This window comes from Urocampus carinirostris, chromosome 12 (genome assembly GCF_059441175.1).
Source record: "Urocampus carinirostris isolate Australia breed hairy pipefish chromosome 12, RoL_Ucar_1.0, whole genome shotgun sequence".
In the NCBI taxonomy this organism is placed as follows: Eukaryota; Metazoa; Chordata; class Actinopteri; order Syngnathiformes; family Syngnathidae; genus Urocampus; species Urocampus carinirostris.
This window is the reverse complement of record NC_142360.1, coordinates 3,175,667-3,201,588: the sequence shown is the minus strand read 5'-3', so window position 1 is coordinate 3,201,588 and position 25,922 is coordinate 3,175,667. Positions and strand designations below refer to the sequence as shown.

The window sequence follows — 25,922 nt, the reverse complement described above, 5'->3', positions numbered from 1 at the left end:
ATTATAGAGTATGGAAAAACCCTGGGATACAATGCTCCCACCATACGGCATCTTCATGTTTTTTCAGCCCCTCTTTACAGTATTTAACCCACTGTATGACATCTTGCACGTATGACAAGTTGTAACATGCTGGTCTGCTATCCGTTGGCATCACGGCATCGTAAAGATGTTATATTGGCTGAACAACTTCTCACAATGCCTTTCAATTTCATCAGTTCAGAATCTAGTGCTCTTTGTTAAGACTTAGCAAATTAGCAATACAATACTGTAGTTTTGCTTTGTAATTATTCAATGTGTGTGGAGTCTTGCTAAAGAAGAGGAAAAACACAATAACCATGAAAAGTAAGCTAATATTATCGAAAACAAAGGAAACACACAAATCGCTATGCTTGCTAAGTTGAAATGCAGCAGCCAATCGGGGATCAAGACTATTATTGGTAAATAAGGCCATATTATCAGGTGATACTTTAAGGGTATGACAATCCTCGATAATGAAAATCTTGACATCAATCCACTGTCTCCTCCCCCTCTGCATCCACCTGCTACTTTACTCAACCGGTTTAAGTCATGTCACAATAAAAATCAAATTAAGTTTTCCCTTTATATTGATTAATATTATATCTATAATTATTTTTAATTAGGAAGCGCAGTGGTTAGCACATTCAGCTATTACGCAAAAGGTCCCCAATTCGAAACCGGGTGGAAACATACGTTGCCCTGGAGAGGGATGGGCGCCACCAGGCTGTACTTGCCCAAAACTCACCAGAACACAGGAAATGATGCCCCTACGATCCTCGTGGTTAAAGGATCCAAACAACTAACGATCAAATTTAATAGCACTTACTAAATATTGTACCATTTTGTGATTTTAATATTTTTGTCCGAAATACCAATTTGTTCATAATATAATAAGTATATGTTTCTCTCCCCCGCTGAGATAGAAAATTTTGGAGAGCACCGGGAACCAATCAGTGATTTCAGACTAGCGAGGAAGGGAACGGCAGCTTAACCTATTTTCGGAAATTCCACACAATTTCTATTTATAAACGTGCTGTGGAGCCTTACATGAATTGACACTCCTCTCAAATTGCGTTGTATATTGACAGTAGAAATGGAATTTCACTGTTTGTGGCATTCTATTTGCAATTATTCAACAAAATTGGTAAAGAAACAATCTGCATCAACCGATGCGGGATGAAGAATATAGATTTCTAAACATTTGTTAGCATCACAAAACCAAGTTGCTAGCTTGAAACGACTGTACAGCATCAATAATCATATCTAAGAGCATAAAAATGTTTCTTTTTATTTACTCACAAGAAACTAAAGGTTTTCGATGATGTGTCACAGTTGCCATGGCACTCAATTAGCCCCGCCCGTGGGCACCAGCTGCAGCTTGTTAACAGATTGGCTCCCTGTCAGTATTTAAACTCTGTGTTGTCAGTCCCCTTTTGTCGGTCTGTATCAGTGAGCTATGAATGGTTTTTAGTCTTTACACGGTAAGCCCTTTTTCGCCAGTCCAGTGTTTTTGCTCCTATTTTTCTCCCGCTAACGGTCCGTCTGATCTCGACCACGTTTGCTCTCTCTATGGCAACAAGACGATATGCCAACGATTGGGGTCATAAATGTGTTGCCTGTGGGCCCCAGGTAAGATCACCTGAGTAGCTTATGAACCGTCTTTTCAAACTAGCTAACCAGCGATGGGTCATTGTGATTTTCAACGTGGGGACATTTTGAGTTATGAAGGAAGTACATTTTCCGTCTAAATAAAAAATATTTATTCTAAAAAGCCTGGCAAAAATTTTTGAAACAGAGGTCAGGAATCTATGGTTCATGAGTCATTAATGGCACTTTTTATAATTATCTACATTTTGGAGATCGAATGTTTATGATTACTTAACATGTTGCTTCACATGGGGGGGAGGGATTTTTAAGGGTTATTGTTCTATCTTCGTTATTCATTATCCATTATCCGTTATCGGTCAGTTCATAATACGCTACAAAGCCTAGGAGCCGGGACACTTACTCTCAGCCAAGAGGCCAAGCTAAGGTCCTAGCCCTAAAGTCTTGCTGCGATCATTGCGAATGCACCGTTCCCGGAGGTACTGCAATACCGGGCCGATGCGTGGAGTGGACAGAGCAAGCTCACTTGATCTTAGCCAAACTCAAATGCCGCACGTACAACGCCAAGAGGATACTGATTGACAATAGTGTTCAGTCCAGTATATATAGGGTACAATTTTAACTACAGTCAAGGTGTCACACCAACAGACCAGGTTTTGTCTGTAAATCGCTAAATGTTCCTTTTTATGGGGGCTCTTCAAACAAGCTATGTTCATTGTCGAGACACTTTATGTAAATAGCCACATAAAAAACATTCACCCAGAAGCTCTAGCGAAGCACGCAAAGCAATATGATTGGGTGAGTGGTAGGAATGGGCTTAGCTTTACACATGCACACACTCCTCCTTTCACCGTCTGCTTTGAAGGTAAACATGTGAGTAACCTCGTTTGCAATATTTTGTGACATTTTTCCAAAGGAACTCTGTTTGCACCCTGTTTTGAAACATTTATTTAGGACAAAATGTCACGACCAGAACAAAAGTAGGACCCAGATGCATAACGTTAATCACAAGTTTATTGAGATATAGAGAAAAGGCAGCGCCCGCAATCCGGAGCTGGATGCGGGAAGCAAGCACAGAATCGGAACGTGTTCTGAATGTGGAAGTGGATCTTCCAGAGCGGGAGAACGTAGTGTAGTACACTGAAAATCAGGTCATAGGACGGGAGATCAGAACGTGGTCGGGGTAAAAAAACAAATCGTTAGCCGGGACGAGTGATCAAAACGTGGTCGGGGTCCAAAAATGGGTCGTAGCTGGAGACAAACGGGGAAATCAGGAACTGACGGGTGAAAAAACGGGACAGACGGGAGTCAGAGTCAAAAATTCTTGCATTGTGAAAACAGAGGTTTGCTGACGGACTGACAACAGGTGAGTGAAAGGACGGAGCTTAAGTAGGACGGGCAACCAATCAGGAAGCCAGAGGCAGCTGGCACCAAACGAGCAGGCACAGGTGAATGTCATCAGTCACCATGACACAAAAACGACTAAGTGAGGCTCAGCACTTTTAAATAAATGCGAGAGGCCGGCCATTTTTAAGTGGTGTATTTAAATTGATATCGGAGATAGGCTCTGGTAATATTATTATTTCATAGATTTTATCAAATCATCAAGTATGGTGAAATAAAATGTGCTGAAAAATTAACTTTGGTCTCGAGAGCGGTTTCGGCAGTTTTGATGCATTTTGTCATAAAATACATGGTGTGACACCTGGTTTGAGGGCTCCCTAAAAAGATAAATGTTAAATATGTTCTCTATTGAGTACATTTTAACAATTCCGAACTGAGTTCAAAAAGGTCCTTATCCTTTATTTTCCATTGTGCCTATCTGCTTTTATCTTACTCGAAGCAACGCTGTTAGGGGCAGAACACAACAGGTTTGAATAATTGGGGTTTGGTCTAGTGCTGGAGGGTGAAGTCAGGCTTGTCCTTGCAGGTTTTTTTTAATATTTGTATTTCTAAAATAGGATGAAAATGTTAAGTAAGAAAATGCTTGTGGTAAAGGAGGTTTGTACAATCTGGAACAACTGAGTTATCCGTAACCCGGCTTGATGTAGGCAGACGCGCTAGTAAATACCTGAAAAGACTTGAGCTACTTATTGTAAACTTCAATGTGATTAAAAGGAACAATGCTTAGAACGATCCAAAGGTTAACTAAAACGGCCCCTATTTATTTTAAACTGCCAAACCTGCTCTCCATTTTTAGTGCATTTAATTTCACCATTTTAACATTTGATAAGGGCAGCACGGCGGGGCAGTGGTTAACGCGTGTGCGGCACAGTTCTAAGGCAACCTGCTGTGTGGGTTCAAATCCAGCTACCGGACTTCCTGTGCGGAGTTTGTATGTTTTCCCCGTGCTTGCGTGGGTTTTCTCCGGGCACTCCGGTTTCCGCCCACATTCCAAAGACATGCATTTCAGGTGGATTGGCCGTTCCAAATTGTCCCTAGGTGTGAATGAGCGAGCGTGTTGTCTGTCCCTGTGTGCCCTGCGATTGACTGGCAACCAGTTCAGAGTCTCCCCTGCCCACTGCCCGATGATTGGTGGGATGGGCTCCAGCACCCCCGCGACCCTAATGAGGATAAGCAGTGCAGCTAATGAGATGAGATGAGATGAACATTTGATAAGAGATAGAATTTATAAAATAAAAAATAGCCATAGCCTGTGGCCCATATCAATATAAATATCCCACTTAAAATGTGTCCCCCTCCTGCAGTTGCTTAAAAGTATGAGGCTCATATTGTGTGTCATTGTTGTCCTATATAATGGTTTCAAAACAAGGTGCAAGCAAAGTAGTTTTGTAAAATATGTCACAAAATACTGCAAACGAGAACCATACCAACGTATTTACCTCCGGCGTAGACTGCGCTGAGCGGGAGAAAGCAAAGAGCGCTTGCGACCTGCGTGCATAGCTTTGCCCACCCTTCCACTCATTCAATCAAATTGATATGGATGCTTTGCTGGCGTTTTGGGGTGTGTACAGTTTGTTCTGTGCGTTTTCTACATAAAGTGTCCTAACAGTGTAAATAGATTGTTTATGGGCTTCCATATAAAGGATTCCTTGGCAATACACAGCCAAAACTGCGGCTGTTGGTGTGAGCTCCACAGAGGGAGTGTGCATGAATCCAGTTTCATCTACAATATCATGAGCACATCCGGCTCTTGAGCCATAGGTTCCCAACCCCTGCCGGCTTGATTCCTGCCTGCCTCCTGTTTCGACCTGTTTCTTTCCCACGTTTACGATCTACTCTCATGCCCTGGCCACCGACCTGCCCGCTAAGCTGTATCGATTCTGCCTACCTGTCACGGAGTTGCCATTCCGTCCAACGCTGTTAGCGACCGACAACCATCGGCTTCCAAAGCAAGCTCTGTCAGCTCAATCCAATAAAGATTCCTTTAAAACGAACGCAATTGGGTCCGAGATTCCATTTTGGTTCGTGACAACTAAAGGAACCTACGGACAAATTTAATTTACGAACAATAGTCCGGAACCTCATTTATAGGTAGGGCAGCGTCTGTACTTGCATGAATGACGACTTGAGCCAAGACATAGCATCAGAGAGTAAAAAACGTCCAAGTTCTGTTCAGCTCCTTTAATGTAAGGGTTCAATTAAATTTGCTAGTGAGCTTTCAAAAGCCTTTATTTCCGAAGCAATGACAGAAAACTAAAAACAGCATTTCCAAATCCTCCCCAGTCCTCCCTTAATGCTCCATCTTCCAAAATGAATCAAGCCAGGCCTCCGACATGACATTAAAGAACTCACGCTGTTCTGCAAAAGCATCCCCCCTCCCTCCCTTTCCCCCTTTTCTGATTGGCCGACCATGCAAAACAGACAGGCATCCTTTCTGCGTGGACCAAAGAAAACAGCGATGACCTTTGAGCGTGAACGAGAATGCCAAGTCCACCTTCGGATGAGATAAGTGAAGCGCCGAAAATAAAGACAAGCTGGGCATCCTCTACGGCGGAATTAATTTGCTGTCCTTTAATAAGACGCTGTGGAAACGTGGCGGGAGGTTATTTTTCACGCGCTGCTCACCACGCTGTAAATGACAGAAAGGCACAAGCGGGGAAAATGAGTCTAACTGCAAGTGCTTTCCTTTTTTGCACGCGATTGTCCCATGAAAAATACATCAGGCGAGCTGATTTAAAATAAAATAAAAACCCCCCAAGTGACACAAAGACACTGATGGGTGAGTCGGGGAAAAATTCATCATTGAACGTCTTGCCAGCGCCAGATATTCATTGCCAAGTTGTTCACAAATGTCTTGTGTAGCGTTTATAATCTAGCGCCTACTAGGGGTAAAAATAACTTCATTTAAGAAAACTGATTACAACAACAAGCAAAAGTACATTAACGATCAAAAACGATGCATTTTTTTGAGTAATCACAAGTATTTGACATACTATGAACCTCACTTAAATGATAATGATATAATTGTCGGCTAAGGGTACCACAAAACCTCAGAAAGGTTGGGCGCAAAAATGAAAAGTAAAATGATGTGTTTTGGTCACCTTAAGTCTCTGTAGTTTGTATTTTTCTTTGTGCTTTTTAACACTTATTTTCGGTTTGCTCCACCAGGGGTCTCCAAAAAGGTTCCCTCTAAAGACAGCTTAGATGCCCACAGACCTGGTCTTTGTCATGATTACTGATGCGAGGCACCTGTGCCCACTCCTTTGGCGCCAACTGCCTCAGACGCTGGCTCCGTGTCACTTTTCAAACCCCCGTCTTTCTGTCACCTGTGAGTCCGCCGGCGAACTTCAGTTCACGCTAGGCAAGTTTTTCGACCCTGACTCACTCCTGTTCTGGCTGTTTCCCGGCTTCGATACATTTTCTGATCTCGACCACGTTTTTGCTTTCCTGTCCCGGCTACTGACCTGTTTTTTCTGCTCCCGACACAGCCACAGAAATACCACTTCCGCATCTGAGCAACCTGCTCCCCGCGACCAGCGATCTCCGGATCATGTGTGTAATCCTTTCCCTTCTTCCCAATAAAACTGAGAGAAACGTACGCAAGCTTCGCGACCTGTAATAGTTAAAAAAAAAAAAAAAAAAAAAAAAAAAAGGGGCGTCGCTACTTCGCAGATTTTCAGCGGGTGGTTTTGGTCCCCATTAACCGGGTCTAAAAATGTAATGATTAAAAAAATAAAATAATAATGATAATTTTTTTTGTACTTGCGCCGCACCGCGGGTGCCGTTTGGTCGCTCCTGCGAGCGAGCCCCTAACCCGCGGCGCAGGTACTTTCGGGCGCGACACGCACGACACCGCGACAAGCCGGGCGGCGTCTCCCGCTCGGGCCGCGATGGCGCCCAACGTCTCCTACTCAGGCCGCGAGGGCCTTCGCCTCGGCGTCTGGACTCGCCGGGTAGGTCGGGGCTCGGCGCTGAGGCCGGGCAGCATGGCGGGGCAGTGGTTAGCGCGTGTGCGGCACAGTTCTGAGGTCGTGGGAACCTCCTGCGTGGGTTCAAATCTTTTTTATTTACTTTTTTTTTGAAGGGGCGTCGCTAATTCGCAGATTTTCACTTTTTGAGGGTGGTTTTGGTCCCCATTAACCGCGATAACCGAGGTCCCGCTGTAAAGTGATAAGTGTTATTTTAGAAATGGATATCAAACAGGGTGCCCTTTGCACTGATTAATAACAAAACATGGCTCTCATTTTGAAAAAGGTTGGACACCCCTGCAATACACTATACAGTGACATCTAGTGGTCAAATAATGTGCATTATGTTGTTGTTATTGTTTTGAGTGGACCCAAGTGAAGGGAAGCAGGAACCGAGGCAGGGGTACTCATAATAAGGATAGTATTTAAGAACAAAAACAGGGACAGAGTAACAAACACAAACAAGGGTCACAAAACAAATAACGTGTCCGAACAAAATCAAACCTGACAATGTCCAAACCAGAAACAAAGACCAAAATATAAATGCAATGACCTGACGCGGTTTTGGGATAATTTAGAACAAGCATCTGGAGATCGGGGTATAGTTCCACACCCGGTTGGCGCCCTCTGGGAGAAGGTGGCGTGCCATATCCTGACACACTGTCCCTTTATTCCCCTTATAGTTGAACGCTATGAAGTTGAAATGTTATGTAAAAAAAGATACAGAAGGGCTTTTTCTCCATGGCACCAAGACATTTAGCTATGACACCCTGAACTATCAAGTATACATTTGCATAAATATTTTGGATTTAGGTTCCTTTACACCCATCGCAGGTTCTTTTTGGATGTAAGCCTCCCCGGATAAACGAGGGTTCACTGCATCTGCATACTGTATCTGTATTATACTGTCCTCAGATGGCTAGCTTAAAGCACACGTAGCCTATAAAGACGGTCTTAAATAAACCTAGCTGTCCCTCAGGCATGTTTCGGACTATCAATATGAGTCCACGACATTCGGGCTCGTTTTAATGCATTCGGGAAAAGGGAGTAGAGATATTGCCTTCGACTGCATCCAAGATGGAGCATATGAAATCATAGAATAATCTAATGAAATATTTATTCCACTTTTAATTTTGTCCTCCCTCTGAGCCAACTTCTCCGTGGGCTGCCTTTCACAATAAAAACATAACAATTAAAAAAGGGTGAATGTAAGCCTGTGCTGTGAATGACACATATCTCAAAGAAGGTGGATTTTTAGAGAAAATCTGCTTTGCCATTTAATTATTGGAAAAAAAAATCTGCAATGGCAAAAAAAATTGGAAATTTGCTAAACTTAAGAAAATAACAAGGTTTTTTCACTCAATTCCTGTTGGTCCTAGTAATTCCTAATACAGTTGACCCCCAGGACACAACATTAATCCGTTCTGAAATGAATATTTGCGTATTGCAAGGAATAGAAACCTAAGCTAATTCATTCTAGACAAAATAAAAACATTAAGTAACAAAATAACTTGTAGGAAGTAATAGTTATGTGTAATAGACGTGCATATGATGAAATAACGTTATTAACAAATGTACATATCACATTCTTGATGTGATTTGATTTGAAGTGGTACAATGCAGTTAGTGGGTGGATGCAGAGGAAGACTACATAGCTCAAATCGCTTCCTTCTTCTTAATGACGCTTGTCAAATGGATGAAGCAATATTCTGATGCATGTTCCTTTTTCGTATTTCTTGATAATCACCAGCTTTGTTTCCATGTTTATCAGGTTATTAATTTTCTCTTTAGCATCACTGCAAGCCTTGTGGCCCATAAGGAATAAATACAGTATAAAGAGTATAGTATTGTATCGCAGACTCGCAAATCACAAGAGATTTTGAAATGAATGAAAAAAGAAAGTTTGTTGGTAAGCTGTTTTACGTACATGTACATATTGAAAACCAAGATTAGAGGTAAAAAATAAGTCCAACCAACTATGCAAGCCCTTCACATGTCTGCTGGACCCTATTCTTTCATCCCTTGTCAAATCCTGCTTTCCTTCTGCGCTTCTCCTCATCTCTGCCATTATCAATTTTTCACTTTCCACAGGTATTGTCTATCTCAGCCTAAAAATTGCGGCTGTCACGTCCATTCTGAAAAAAACTATGTTAAGACTTTATTAACACCCCTACTCCAACAAATCTCTTATCTGGAAAATCCTTGAAAAAGTAGTACCCTGCCAACTTTGTGCACACCTCACTACTAACAGTTTATTTGAACCCTATAGTCTGGTATGCCTCAGCACAGAAACTGCACCCATTAAAATCACCAACGACCTCCTCACTTCAGCGGACTCATGTTTACTTTCAATTCTCATTCTCCTCGTCCTAAGTGCAGGCCTTTAATACCATTTCTCACCCTATTCTCCTTAGCAGACTCTCTTCAATTGGCATAACCCACACCCCCTCCAATGGTTCCAGTCCTAACTCACAGGCCGCATTCTATTCGTACTACTCAAATCCTTTTCGTCTTACCCTCTCCAGTCACGACAGGTGTGCCCCAGGGCTCTGTGCTGGATTCTCTCCTCTTCATAACCTACCTCCTGCCCCCTAGGCCATATCATCCGTTAATTCAACAATTCTTTCAACTCCTTTGTGGATGACACTCAACTCTACCTTTTCCTGCAACCCAACTTTAAAACCAACTATTCACACTTGCCTATCCATAATAAACTTCTTCATATGCCCCCTCCCTCACCCTGCCCTGTTTTAACCGTAACTTGTTTTGATTCATTTGTTTATTTCTTGTTTGTTTTATTGTTTTTTTATTGAGGTTTTATATTCTGTGTACAGAGACCTTGGGTTCTAAAAGGCGTACTGAAATAAAAATGTATTATTATTATTATTATCTTTAACTGTTTACCCTATCAGAATGCATGTCAGTGAAGTAGCAAGACTGTGAAAAATAAATCTCACTGTATACACATCTTAGCATTTTATTAGCATTTTTTGTTAGCATTAGCCCAAAGCGACTTGAAGCTCTGGCAGTCATTCCACACTAATTAATTCACTTTGTTTGTCAGTGCACTCCAGGTCACCGTTAGCTATAAAGCATTCGTAGCTCACCTTAGCCGAGTGACCCGCCCGGTGTCCTTCCGGTTTGTCTGTTTGCCTCTGGTGTACACATGCTTATCTGAACTAACTGCCTGTCTTACCGCTTATCAAGAGTAGTTTGTCTGTCAGGGAAAAGAAAAAAATTATGCTGCCCTATCTGTTTATATGTTGTCCTTCCGGCTCTCTCCATCGCGCTGCTGCATTGCCTGTTTAGCTTCTTTGGTATCTCTATTCCTTCTTGTTTCTCCCTTTTCTGTCTGTTTTAGATCCAAATCCTCAGCACTAGTGTGTCATGAAACTATGTTTACTGTGCCGAAAATTAGCTATTAGCTCGGCCATATCAGACCGTAATTCTCATCATCTGTTGCATTATAATAAATAGCAAAATGATATAATCTTTTGATACCGTAGGTAACATTTTGGTCACATTTTGGACTCTTTTTGTTTGAGGATCACCACTAAGCCTGAATCGAACTGAATGGAATACAATTGTCGTCATTGTCCTCGAAAACAACATAGTAAACATCGTTTGACATGGCAATCCAGTGTGAACGCGCAATAAAGATTAAAAAAAATAAAAAGCTTCTGCTATAATAGATACATCAATAATTTGCTCAACAAATAATCAAAAAAAAGGCAAAAACCTTTTTTTTTCGTATTTCATGCGGAAAAAAATAGGATAAATATAGTTTTAAAAACATGTATACTATTTTTATACATATATTTTTTCAACTAAGGCTATTTTTCCTGAATAAAAAAAGAATTATTGAACCATTTTAAAATGTTTGTCAGAACCAGAACAGGAGTTGGACCCAGATGCGTAACGTTTTCACACAAGCTTGTTTTTACAGGAAAGGGGCAGCCATGCGCGTTATCACAAACACCAATGATTCGGCGATCGCTGGGCGGAAGAAGTAAGACAGAAGTCCGGCGTGGAAAAACAGGAAGCCAGAGGCCGACGAGATCGATACCAGATCCACGAGCAGATACCGGACAGACGGGGTCAATGCCGGACAGGCAGACGGGATCGATACCAGATACTGGAGACTGGAGTCAGATATCAGACAAGACGAAACAGATGGGATCGCTACCAGATACTGGAGACTGGAGTCAGATATCAGACAGGACGAGACAGACGGGATCGACACCGGATACTGGAGACTGGCGCAAGATATCGGACAGGATGAGACAGGTGGAATCAATACCGGATACCGGAGATTGTAGCAAGAAAGCAGACAGGACGAAACAGACGGGATCGATACCAGATACTGAAGACTGGAGTCAGATAACAAACAGGACGAGGTAGATGGGATCGATACCCGATACTGGAGACTGGAGTCAGATATCAGACAGGACGAGACAGACGGGAGCAATACCGGACAGAGTCAAAACACACGTCTTGCGGGTGAGAAGTTCGTTGACGTCCTGCTTGTTGTGGGACTCCAGTCTCCAGTCCCTGATATCAACCCTGTCAGACCCGTCCTGTCCGGTATCGACCCCTTCTGTCTGATATCTGCTTGTGCAATTGGCATCGATCTCCACGGCCTCTGGCATCCTGTAGTTTCATGCCAGACTCCTGCCTTACATCTTACGCCCAACGATCGCCGAATCACTGGCGTTTGGGTTAAAGTGCATGACTGCCCCATTCCCGTAAAATAAAGCTTGTGTGAGAAAGTTCACACATTTGGGTCCTCCACCCGTTCCGGTTCTGACAAAAGGCGAGCTACCAGGTCGCAGCGCTGATAGCTAACCCTTCACAGAGGGTGAATATATAAATGTGTTCAAAGACTGCCAGGCTGAATAGTCGGCCCTCACACATGTTCAGGTTACCAAATCTTGCCAGTATTCTAGACCGTTTGGACACATTTTCAATCAGACCCATGGTATTTTGCAGTATACAAGGCGCACTTTCAAATTTCTGGCCAATTCGGGGTTTTTAGCCTTACAGTTCGGAAAACACTACATGTTGCTAAGACGTGTACACATACATGTTTATCGTCATTAATCTCCGACGTTTAGCTCTCACTCCGACAATTATAATTGGAGCCGAAGGGAGAGGTTTTCTCCGCGTCTGTGATGTATTCTACATGAGCAAAGCCTTTACCTATTAATACCAATCGGGCTACAATAATTGGCAGGCCTCGGACTTTGCGGGCAGAATTAATCATGAGAGGAAAGGGGGGAGGGAGGCAGACTAGACGGAATATTTAATTGGCGAAGGCAGCCACTGTTTAGGGAGGCAACCGACTGAACACTCCAGGGAACGCCGCTTCAGACAATGCACATTTGCTAATCCTCCCGAGTCAACTTATTATGGCCATGCATTATTATCGCGCTTTACAAACTAATTCCGTGTTCTCCCTGGCGGATTACCTCCGGAGAAAACACACTCGAGACGAAAAAAATCCAATCAGGAGTTGAGAACTGCAAATGGCTGATGGGTGAAGGCGAGATCCGATATTTCTACCGGGATCCATACCGTATAATCCATTTTACACAATACTGTCATTTACTGAGTTGAAAAAAACCCAATGGAGAAGCGATGTAGACGATTTATCGCGGATCATTAATTACGTGGGGAATTGTCGGTCGCTAAGTTGCTTATGCAAACCCAATTAGCCTACAAGAGAATAGAAAGTTACTTTGATTTGCATTTAGAAAGAGTAAGCGAAAAGTAGCGATTGATTTGCCATTGTGGTGGAGATGATTCTTATTGCATTATATAACAGCTGTCATCAGCTGTCATTATTTTATATCTATTCCTTAAAGTGGAAGTCAACACATGTCACGACCAGCACACATGGTAGACCCAATCGCGTAACAGTTTCTCACAATTTTATTGAAAGAAAGAGGAAAGGCAGCGCCCGCGATCCGATGCTCTCTGGACGCGGTAAGCAAGTCGCTCTGGCAATCGGATTGTGATCCGAATACGGAAGTGGATCTTCCGTAGCGGGCGATGGCGGGGTCAGGGACGGAAAAAACACGTCGATAGCCGGGACAGAAGAGCAAAAACGTGGTCGGGGTCAGAAATGGGTCGTAAGCCGGGACGGGAGAGCAGACGTGGTCAGGATCAAAAACGGATCGTAGGTCAGGACGGGAGAGCAGACGTGGTTGGCATCAAAACGGGTCATAGCCGGAGAGAAACGAGAGTAAGTACGGGATAGGCGAGAGTCAGGGTCAAAAAAGGCTTGCCTTGTATCAACAGAGGTTTGCAGACGGACGTACAACAGGGGATTGACAGGACTTGGTTTAAATAGAGACAGGGAGCCAATCAGAGCCCGCAGCGATTGGCGCCAAATGAGCGGGCACAGGTGATTCACATCGGTAATTATGACAACACAAGGGATTTCCTAAAAATAATCTATTATTACAGAGTCCAAACATGGCATTTCTTATTTATATTGTTTTTGCAGAATAAACTAAATTATCTCATTAATATCATTTCAAATGGAAGCTATTTTTAATATTGATGTTATTCATGCAGAACATCAACTCAAATTCATTTATTTCTATTACTTAGTAAGCACAAGAGATTTCTTAAAATAATCAATTATCAACTAGACTGAACATATATTTTATTATTTTGGTAGAATATTCAACCAAATTCATTTATTTCTATTACCCAATCCAGAAGATTTCCTGACAATAATATCTCATTGACACCACATTTCTATTGTATGTTTTTTTATAGATTATTAAACTGAATGTGTTTATTTGTAATTTGTAAAGTGGAGTAACCCCCCAGGAATTTCCTCAAAACAAACTATTGTTATGTCATGATTACTGATGTGACTCAGCTGTGCCTGCTCCTTTGGCGCCAACTGCCGCTGGCTCTGATTGGCTCCCGATCAGTACTTGTACCCAGTCCTGTCCGTCCCCTTTGGTCAGCCTTTTTCGACCCTGACTCCCACTTGTCCCATTTTTTACTCCCGTCTGTTCCCCGGCTCGACCCGTTTTTGATCCTGACTACGTCTACTCTCCTGTCCCGGCTGTCGACCTCTTTTTGTCCCAGACCACATCTTCTCTCCTATTCTGGCTTACGACTCGCTTCCGACCCCGACCACGTTTATGCTCTCCTGTCCCAGCTACTGACCCGTTTTTCGTCCCCAACACCGCAATCGCTCGCCACGGTAGATCCACTTTCGCGTTCCGAGTATCGGAGCGACCTGCTTCCAGCAATAACCGGATCGTGGGCGCAACCCTTTCTCTTTTTTCCAATAAAACTTGTGAGAAAACGCAACACAAGTGGGTCCTGTCTCCGTTCTGGTCCTGACATTGACTAGTATTAACACTGTATGTTTTATGTATACAGTAAGACCTCGGTTATCGCGGTTTATGGGGACCAAAACCACCCGCAATAAGTGAAAATCCGCGAAGTAGCGGCACACCTTCAAAAAAAAAAAAAAAAAATTTTTTTTTTTTTTTAATTAGTATTTTTTAGACCCGGTTAATGGGGAACAAAACCACCCGCAAAAAGTTAAAATCTGCGAAGTAGCGACAACCCTTCAAAAAGAAAAACAAAACAAAAAAATCTCATCTCATCTCATTATCTGCACCGCTTATCCTTATTAGGGTATCCTTATTAGCTGCAAATCACTTTAGTTCTCGCAGCTTGCTGCGTTCTTCATCGACGCACGACCCGAGTGATCCACCGCTAAGAGTCGTACCACTGGGCGATTTTACGTCCTCCCGGGACGATCGGAGACATATTCACGACAGGGTTTTTACATGCGCCACACTGCGGGTGCCGTTCGGTCGCTCCCGCGAGCGAGCCCCTAACCCGCGGCGCGGGTACTGTCGGGTGCGATAAGCACGACATCGATACAGTTACAGGGGGCCCGCGCACGTCCGCTGCCTTTCGTCCGCTGCCTTCCGCCCGCTGCGCGCGGACGGCCGCCTGTCTCGCGCCGCGCTACTGGGGTCGTCGGACAAGCGGGCCGCCTTATCCCGCGTCCGCTGACGTTCCGCCGAAAAAACCCGCAAAAAATGAAAAGCTAGCTGAATGCATTATTTCGTAACATGGATAGTTTTCATAATGTCAGCTAATAATAATTTAAAAAATGTTGTTGTTTTTTTAATTATTATTTTTAGACCTGGTAATTGGGGACCAAAACCACCCGCTAAAAGTGAAAATCTGCGACGTAGCGACGCCCCTTCAAAAAAAAATATATATTTTTTTTTTTTTTTTAACCGTTACAGACCGCGAAGCTCTGAAGCCGCGAACGTCGAACCGCAATGTAGAGAGGTCCCACTGTATTACTTTTGTAGAAAATTAAACCAAGTTCATTGATTTCTATTACTTAAAGTCAACTGAAGAGATTTTATGAAAAACAAACCACTATTAATTGGTCTGAACACAATTGTTTTTATTAGCTGTTTTATTTTCCTAGAATACTGCATTAAATGCATTTATTTTTTTAAAAGCGCTGGTTACTTAGTTATATTTACTAAAATGATTCATTGTTACAAAATCACACATTTAGCTAGCTCAAACACGCCAACAAATTCACCAAAAGTATATTGTGATCCCGTTACAAGTGCTTGATATTTAGCTAACATTACGAAAACTATCCATGTTACAAAATAATGATTTCAGCTAGCTAAAAATGCATAACACAAACACATGGAAATCCAGCAATGGTAAAGTGTGAGCTCTTACAAGTTAAAGTTTGTAGCTAATACTTTTAAAACTATTTTTGTTACAAAAGCACGCATTTAGCTAGCTAAAACAAACTAGCAAGTTCATCAAATATAAATTGTCATCCATTACAAGTGCTAGATATTCAGCTAATATTACAAAAGCCGTTCGTTAGAAAAGGCACTCATTAGGCAAGCTAAAACAGCACACAACGTTCACAAGCAAATCCAGCAATGGTAAAGTGTTAGCTTGTACAAGTTTAATTCTATAGCTAATGGTATTAAAACTTTTTCCGTTACAAAAGCACACATTTAGCTAGCTAAAACAAACTAGCTATTTCATAAAACATAAATTGCCATCCAGTACAAATGCTAGATATTTAGCAAATATTACAGAAGCTATTCCTGTTACAAAATAACATGTTAAGCTAGCTAAAAAAGTGCATAATTCACACACATGGAAATCCAGCAATAATAAATTGTTATCTTGTACAAGTTTAAGTTACTTAGCTGATAGTATCTAAACAATTTATGTTACAGAATCACGCATTTGGCTAGCTCAAATACACTAACAATTGTGAATTGTTATCCGTTACAAGTACAAGTTAGTTAGCTAATAATATCAAAATCATGTCTGCAGCAAATGCGCTAAAACAGCACATAACACAGTAGCAAATATATCAATCATAAGGGTATTTGTTACAAGTGCTAGATACTTACCCAACATTACTAGAACAATTCCTATATTAACGCTCTTATTACCATGGGAGCACCTGCGCCCCCGTGTTACAAGTGCTATTTGAATTACCTTAACTGCAACCATTGGGCTAAAGAGAAAATTTTAACGGTCTCTGTAAGAAGAGAAGATGGGCTTTGCGGCGATATTAGGGAATTTCAATCAAAGTAGGTGGCAGCACCTTCCTAAAAAGGATTATCTCATAGACAATGGTATGTCACAGGCATCCACGTGAGGCAATGGTCCAATCACAGGCAAGAAATGCCACAGACTGAGGCAGAGCAGAGTGGAGAGGAAGTGTTAGCATTTTGAATCGAAGTGTTTACCGTTCGATTTATGCGAGATAAAAAGAAGTGAGTAAAAACATGGACAGAAATTTATTCAACATCTACCACACAGGCCCATAGTCTCTAATTCATTACCAATTTTCATTTTGGACTGTTATTAAATTGTCGTAACACATATTTATAGTAGATATTGCCAGACATAGAAAGGGCCAAAAGTAATCACTCATAACATGTGACTACACAGATTTTAAAATCATTTTAGATTTTATCAATATACCATCTCCTTTACCTATACACTACTCCACTGTACCAGCTCAAGTAAATTAAATTACCATTTAATCATATACACATATATTATGCGTATGTAGTAACTAATATACACAACTTTCTTTTTATTTTAATGTTTTTATCCAAGGGACCGGGGGTTAGGAACTCATTATCTTACACATTAGGTTTTCCATAGCACACTATAAAGCTATATTCCAGCCAAGTATACTTTAAACGGCAGCGCAGTGGTCAGCGCGTGTGCGGCACAGATCTGAGGTCATGAGGTCGAACCTCCTGTGTGGAGTTTTTGTGCTCTCCCCGTGCTTGCGTGGGTTTCCCACATTCCAACAAAAAACAATGCATTTCAGGTTAATTGGTCGGTTCAAATTGTCCCTACGTGTGAATGAGCGAGGGAATTGTTTGTCCCTGTGTGCCCTGCGATTGGCTGGCAACCAGTTCAGGGTGTCCCCTGCCCACTGCCCAAAGATAGCTGGGATGGGCTCCAGCACCCCAGCGACTCTACTGAGGATAAGCGGTGCAGATAATGGATGGACGGATGGATGTTAAGTAGTTAAAATAGGATGGAATGTGTTATAAAAATTCACATTTTTAAAGTTTCAAATTCAACTAGATTTTAAAAGATGTTTTTTTTCCAACTTCACAAAACTAGGCTCGTGAATTTGAGTTACATCACTTTTCTTTACAAAAGAGATGTGATGCCACGCACCCCTTATGCAACAATAAAAACAAAAATATCACAATTTAGCCTCGGATTTCTTTGTAATTTTAGCGGTTTGAATTTCATAGAAATGGGAAAAAATCTCTAAGGTCAGTCTCATTTTTGAAAGGCCCGCACAATAAAACAAAATTGTTGCTTGAAACCAAAAAATATCCGACTTCCTGTCTCTTTTTTGACTAGGCTTTTTTTTTGGGGTCTACTCGTGATAGACTTAAATTTAATTCAGCAAAGTCCAATTGCCTCCAGGGGTTGAATTTTGCAGGGATCGCAGCAATTTATAGCAGTCTCAGTCATGCCTGATAACAGTGATAAACTCGGCGAAAGACCAAGAGATAGATTTCAAGTGTTTCCTTTTCAGAAGACGATGAAAGATTGTACGACAGGGTCGCCAACCTTAGGTAAGTAAGAGCGAAGGGCTACTAGTTAGGCTTTTCAAAAGGCAAGTTATGTTATCACTATGTTGTTACTATGTTATAAGAATTATTAGAAGGCTTTGGTTATTTGGAGTAGGGTTGAAATAAACTCAGTCAACCAGAGTGATTGACATGTTTCCCCGCCTTACAACGTTTCCTCTTTACAGTGTGGAATGAGATATTTTTCCGCCCCTCATTACAGCCTTTTCCCGACTTTAAGACATCAACAACAAATGATTTTGTGTGCCCAAAGATGAGTTGAGTCTGTAAGATACAAAATGCTGGTCAGCTATTGGTTTGCAACATGGCAGCATGAAAATACTGATATGTCATCGGCTGAACTACTTCCCACAATAGCTTTCCTTCTCGTCGTCTTCAGATTTCAGAATCTCATGTGCTTTGTAATTTAGAACAAGGCGGTATTTTTTGTACTGAATTTATTTTCCGAGTTCCAAGAATCGCCGTGACGATAAAGGAGTAAAAACATGATAACCCTGGAAACAAAGTTTGCCATTATCAAGAAATACAATGAAGGCGGTACCCTGGCTATGTTGCATGGCTGGAAGCAATCGACAATCAGGACTGTTATTAAATATGAGGAGAAGCTTAAAGCAAAGAGTGAGCATGACAATCTTCAAAATGGAAGCTTTATGTTTAGTTAGTTTGTAATCTTCTGTTGTCATCGGCTCCCCCATTCTGCATTCGCCCGTTACTCCTCTATACCATATAAAGTCACAAAACACCAACGGTAACTACAAATTCTACCCTCATAAATACTACTATGCTTTCACACAAATACTACTATATTATTCCTGCACACACCGTACAATAGACTCTCATTTTTGCTCCTCCAAATAACATAATACTTTCACTCATGCACAACTGTACTCTCATACATACCCAGTCATACCCAAGCAGATACACTACTATACTCTCTCATGCACACTACTATGCTTTGACACACATAATACTATACTCTCACACACATACTACTATATTGTTCCTGCACATACAGTACTTTAGACTCATTTTTGATCTTACATATAACATTATACTTTCAAACAAGCAAGTAGTGCTATAGACTCTCATTTTTGCTCTGAAATATAACAGCATACTTGCACGCATGCACAACTATACTCTCATGCATACGTCACGTAGTCGTACCCATACAAAAACACTAATATACTCTCACATGCACACTACTATAATCTCTCACACAAACTATTATACTAGTACACTTTTCCCGCACAGTTAGTACGATAGACTCTCATTTTAGCTCTCACATAAAACAATATACTTTCAGACACACAACTATACTCTCAGGCATACGCAGTCATACTCATGCACAAACACTACGATACTATATCATGCACACTACTATAATCTCTCACAAATGCTCTTATACTCCCTACACACACGACTATGCTTTGACTCACATACTATTATACTCTCACACACATACTACTATATTATTCCTGCACACACAGTACTATGGACTCTCATTTTTGCTCTTCCAAATAACATCATACTTTCACTCATGCACAACTGTACTCTCATACATACGCAGTCATACCCATGCAGATGCACTACTATGCTCTCTCATGCACACTACTATGCTTTGACACACATAATAATATACTCTCACACACATACTACTACATTATTCCTGCACACACAGTACTATGGACTCCCATTTTTGCTCTTCCAAAAACCATTATACTTTCACACAAGCAAAACTATACCGTCATACAGTGTATACACAGTCATACCCAAGCGCAAAAACTACTATACTCTCTCATGCACACTCCGATAATCTCTCACACATACTAATATACTCTGATACACACACAGTACTATAGATTCTCATTTATGCTCTCACATATAGCATTAGACATTCACACATGCCTATCTATAGTCTCATGCACACAACTATAATCTCTCACATATACTCTTATACTACCATACACACACTACTATGCTTTGACACACATACTACTATACTCTCTCACACATAATATTATATTGTTCCTGCAAATACAGTATTATAGAGTTTCATTTTTGCTCTCACATATAACATTATACTTTCACATATGCACAACTATACTCTAATACATATACAATCATGCCCGTGCGCAAACACTAATTTACTCTCACATGCACACGACTATAATCTCTCACACATGTTATTATACTCTTATACACAAAAATGCTTTCACACACAGTGCTTTTGGGTTTTGGGGTTTTGTTTTTGGGGTTTTTTTTGGGTTGATCTGATGAAGGTTTCAGATCAGGGGCACGATTTAATGGTTGTATGTAGCCTCTTGTGATTAGGACTATTCAAATAAACATGACTTGACTTGAGTACTAGTGGGGATGTGTCCCCTCCATACATTCCAACTCAATAAATGGTTACAAATCTCTAGAATATTCGTAGTTTTCTTCTTGAAGCGCTATTGGCTCCCCTCACCACGCAATCCCACTTAAGGATCTGAAGTCGGCTGGAAACGGAGCTACAATCACTCGACAGCTAAATAGTGCAATCATTACGCAAGGCGAGGCAATGACACTTGTGGACGTGTTTGCACACACGCCAGCGCGCAATCACACGCCGATGAATGAATAAATGAAAAGTGTGCCTGGAATTGCAAATGCACAGAGAGACCGAGTCCTCGTGTCCTCTAAGAACTTCGTGAGATGGAAGGCACGCAATAGGATGCCGCTAGAGGGGCTCGTGCTTCACTTGCTTTGTAGCTTTTTTCACCAAAGGTCTTCACAGAAGACTGAAATACAGAGACCCCTCGCAAATTTTAGCTTTGGTTATCGCTGGTTCTCTCCTTGCAGATTTTGAATGGAATTGTCTTTATTGTCATTGATATCAACGTATCGTGCATTGGGTTCGGAAAGAGAGCACACAGTAAGTACTCTAGGGGGCAGATTTTGTGTGTGTGTGTGTATTGGGTGGGCGTGACTGTATGCATGTGCGACCGTGATAGGGCGGTCTATGCTGTCAGTCAGACAGCCACGGTAGGCGTGTGCAGTTTCTGAATCAAAACAAATTGGAAACGACCGCAACCGCTAGTTTTAGCGGCTCCTCACATTGAAAATAAATTAATCAGTTAAATCAGACTCTCACGGGAATCAGAAGAGCGCGAAGAAACGCTGATCACCAGCAGGTGCTCCGTGGATTGTTTTAGGGTTGGTGAAGTGACTGAGGCGGCGGGGGAAGGCAATAGCAAGGCTTCTGGTCGGGCCTACTTCTACAGCCAGACTAACAACTCTCTTTAGTCCCCCCTTCCAAGCCTGTATTTTAGCAATGCCTGATCCCTAACTATCAAACAGATGACCCGGAGCTATAACTGATGGAAAGCTGCTACATTTGGGACACTTGTATTTTAATTAGCGCAGAGACTTGGCTCAATCCAAGAAGCTAATATACCACTGTAGCGCACAGCTAGCCAGCCGATCTAAATTGTTTTCTTACACTAAAAGGAGAAACCCTTCAATTTTTTACTTTGTATAATGACAATAAAACCATCCATTCAACTGCAAGTATGTTTTGTTTGTAAATCGATAATTGTTATTTTGTCACAGTTGTATACTCGGTAATTACATCATTTTGAGGTAAATTTGACACTAGGAGGCTTCACTTTTTTGCAGGTGGTTCTGGTCCACCGTAAAAACTGAGGGATCTCTGTATACAGTAATTTGTAACCCGATAGTTAATTTCAAGGGAATGTGCTTGTCAAGAACCCGAACAGGATCAGGACCCAAATGCATGACGTTTCTCACACAAGCTTTTATTTTATGGAAAATGGGGAGTCATGCACGTTAGGCAGCGGTTTGGCGTGGAAAGACAGGAAGCCAGAGACCGAAGAGATCAAAACCAATTGCCCGAGCAGATATCGGACAGAAGGTCGATACCGGTCAGGACGGGACTGACAGTATTGATAAGAAAACAGGATATCGAATTAAACAGGACAAACTAGACGGGAACGAAAACTGGAGCGAATGATAAACGGGACAAAATAGACGGGAAAGAAACTGGAAACCAATATTAAACAGGACAAAATAAACGGGAACAATATCGGACGGGAAATACCAACAGGAAACAGGACCGAGTCAGAACCCACGTCTTGCGGGACAGAGGTTCGTTGACGGCCTGACAAAGGAAGAGTGAGAGCACTGAGCTTAAATAGACGGAAAGCCAATCTGTAAGCGAGCCGCGGCTGGCGCCACACGGGCGGGGCCAATTGTCACGATTAACTGTAAATAATTACTTTTTTTTCAGCTACGTACTTAACACTGTTGTTCACCGAGTTTCTATTGACATTTACTCTCTAGGTGTTGAAATAACTCAGATCTCTTTTGTGTGTAAGGATAAGAATTTTCCTCCAAGAAATAGAACCCTGCCTCTCATTCCATACACCCCCCTCAGAACCTCTCCTCTCAGGTGATTTACTCCCATCCTCGATAACCAACTTCATTACGGAAGGTGGAACTTGTCAAGTGTGTACAGTGCAGAGCAGTGTGGATTTATACCCGTGATGCTGGTGTAGGGGGATGAAGAGGGGACGCTAGGGGTGAGAATGGCCCATCCTCAGTGAAAACATCAGTCACGTTGTCACACTTTGAGGGTTGGATTCGCCCCCTATCTCCTTTCAGGCTTCTGAACTGATTTTTTTTTTAGAAGCCCCGCTATAGATGGCGGGTTGGATGATGTTAAAGAACGCAAATAGATGAATAAATAATGAAAAGATGGCACTGGCTCTTTAAAAATGTATCCTTTTCCAAGCTCCTCTGCCCCACTTGTGAGCGCGTTCAGATAAATAAGAGGTGTGATAAAGGAAAAGAAAAGGAAAGAAAAGAACATCATCCATCGCACTTGAAAGATGTGTGCATAAAAGGTAAAAATGGTCACACGCAGAAACAGAAACCTCAAATCGTTTAATATGTTTAAAACATTGACAAGTGATATAAAGATGCTTATAAAATTGTCATGATGACTGATTTGACTCAGCTTTAACCGCTCATTTTGACGCCACCCGCCGTGGGTTCTGATTCGCTCCCTGTCCTGTTGAACCCAGTCCTGTCTGTCCCCTTTTGTCAGTCGGTCTGCGAACCTCAGTTAACACTAGGCAAACCTTTTTCGACCCTGACTCGCACCTGTTTTTTGCTCCTGTCCGTCCCCCGGTTTCGACCCGTTTTTGATCCTGACCACGTCTACTCTCCCGTCCCCGCTTTCGACCTTTTTATGTCCCGAACTACGTCTACTCTCCTGTCATGGCTTACGACTCGCTTACAACCTCGACCACGTTTTTGCTCTCCTGTCCTGGTTATCGACCTGTTTTTCGGTCCTTGACACTGCCTTTGCTCGCTACGGAAGATCCACTTCTGTGTCCGGATCACAATCCGAGTGCAAGAGCGACTTGCTTCCCGCGCCTAGCGAACGTCGAAGCGTGGGCGCAGCCCTTCCTCTTTCCTTTAGTAAAACTTGTGAGAAACATAATGCAATTGGGTCCTCTTTCCGTTCTGGTCCTTTTTTTTTGTGTATTTTATCCATTGTTTAACTATTCAAATTGTTTATGGCGATGATTTCATCCAGCCCCCCCATAGATTTGTGAAAATGTCCAAAAAGCCAGTATTTTCTGTAAAAGGTAGTGATTCTTTTAATAAATAACAAACCAAACGCCCCTTGCCTTTAAATGGCAGTAAAGGTGTAGGGAAGCTGATTGACTTCCAGTCTGGTTTCATGATAAGGACAATATTGAACAGTTTTAGGGCTCTTTTAACATTTTTTGTCGCTCTTGCACTACACAATATAGCAATATATCTCAGGAGTCAAATATTGCACATTGTACCGTAAGATTGAACTATTTCCATGATTAAATTTAACAAAAATGAGAAGTAAAATGGTGTGTTGTGGTCACTTTGAGTATATGTAGATAGTATTGTTCCAAGCACTCGTTTGGTCGTTTGGTATCAAGCCGCAAAGAACGATAAAAAAAACATATGCCGAGGATTTATGCTAATATATCACTGTGATTTAGCAAGAATGAAAAGCAACAGGAACTGAACCCGGATCACGGTGGTGCCAGTGCTAAATCCTGATCGTTGAACCTCTAGTATTTAAGATGACAAAGTAAAAGACATTAGATTTCATCTCATTGTCACACTCATGGTTGCGACGTCGTGCAAAGTTGTAACGGGGCATAATGGGAAAAGGTTCTACCAAAACAATATTGTACAACATGGCACCCTGAGTAAAAGTACTGTGATCATGAAATCAAATCTAATACCTTTCCCTATGGCATCTATAGGATATCCCTTTTGGGCTTCTGTGTATAAAAAAAAGTGTATTTTTTTATTAGCAAAATCATTGTTATTTTTGTTATTGTTAGTATCATTAATGTCATTATTCTACCAGGCTGCGAGAATATGGTCCCACATTAACCATAAAAGGTTGCTGTTCACTGCACGACACCATATAGCGACATCTGGTGGTCCAATGATACACACTGTCCCTTAGAAGAATGCAAATAGATGAATAAAGGATGAGAAAATGGCACGGGGTTTTTAAAAAATGTATCTTATTCCAAGCGCTTCTGCCCACTTCAAAATAAAAGAGGAGGAGGAGGGTTAATAAAATAAAATCACTCCTCGCTCTTGTGAAAGGAACGTGCGCGTAAAACGTAGGAACGGTGCGTAAAGCGCAACGTCACGTGCAGAAACGGAAACATCCCCTCCTTTAAAATGATTTGAACACAAAAAGTGCTGCAAATATGTTTTTCTATCGTGAAGCAGTTACCTTTGTGCATGCCGGTGTAGCGGTCCTTGAGAACTGTGAGTTCGTGGATCTTGCCAAACTGTTCAAAGAGGGGCTTGAGGTCCTTCTCCTCCAAGTTGCGTGGAATCTGCCCGATGAACAGCTTAATTGCATCCTGGTCCTTCATGGCGCTGCTGTCAGGATGAAGTGAAATGGGTTCCGAGACGTTCATGGGGTTCTGGTTCTGGACGTGCTTCACGCGCTGATGCTGCAGATCGTTGGTACAAGACTCGGGAGCAGGCAGGAGGAGTGTAGAGCGGGATGCTGCCGAGGAGGAGGAGGATGAGGAAGAGGAGGAGGAGGAGGAGGAGGAGAATAATGCTGGTGATGCTGCTGCTGCCTTCTTGTTTCAGTCTGAGTGAATCTGGCCATTCTCGAGCTGGGGAGCAGAGTGGATAATAATGACGACACGCACACACACGTAGACGGGCGCGTGCACGCACGGACGCGCAGCACTGTGTGAGAGAGCAAGCACTCAGCTGGAAAGCGAGGCTGACTTTCTATCCGCGCGCACACGCCTGAACGAGAGAAGGCGGAATACGCCAGTGGAAGGGCGACGCTCTACTGCAATATTGGACGCTTTGGGGCGACACCCAGCGAAATTATCTAGTGTTGCAGTTAAGTAAATAAGCAGGATGGATGGATGGGTAGATTGTCAAGTCGAGTCCTGTTTATTTGTGACACCCTTCATCACAAAAAGGGCACAAGAACAACAACAAAATATCTTGTAAAATATCACATCATCCATATAAAATATTTTCGCCGGATCGAGAATATTTCAAGCAAAATAGGGAAAAAGTAAATATGTAACTAAAAGGGAGCTAGGTAGCTAGCCAAAAGAGTAGATAGATAGATAGATAGATAGATACTTTGTTCATCCCCGAAGGGAAATTCACATTTCCAGCAGCATCCCTGAGCTGAGAACAATCG

The 25,922-nt window shown here is 42.0% G+C and overlaps 1 protein-coding gene and 1 pseudogene across 4 annotated transcripts in view; both read right to left on the bottom strand.

Moving 5' to 3' along the window:
* LOC148354678 (CUGBP Elav-like family member 5) overlaps positions 1–25,264 on the bottom strand; it is a 492,473-nt gene extending 467,209 nt beyond the window's left edge. For all 4 annotated transcript variants that reach the window (XM_088349927.1, XM_088349929.1, XM_088349930.1 and 1 more), the window contains exon 1: positions 24,975–25,264. In XM_088349927.1, the coding sequence (XP_088206053.1) occupies positions 24,975–25,164 (190 nt within the window). In that variant the 5' untranslated portion in view covers positions 25,165–25,264. The remainder of the gene's footprint in view (positions 1–24,974) is intronic.
* LOC148354679 (5.8S ribosomal RNA) lies at positions 14,589–14,753 on the bottom strand (annotated as a pseudogene).
* Positions 25,265–25,922: the final 658 nt, after the last annotated feature.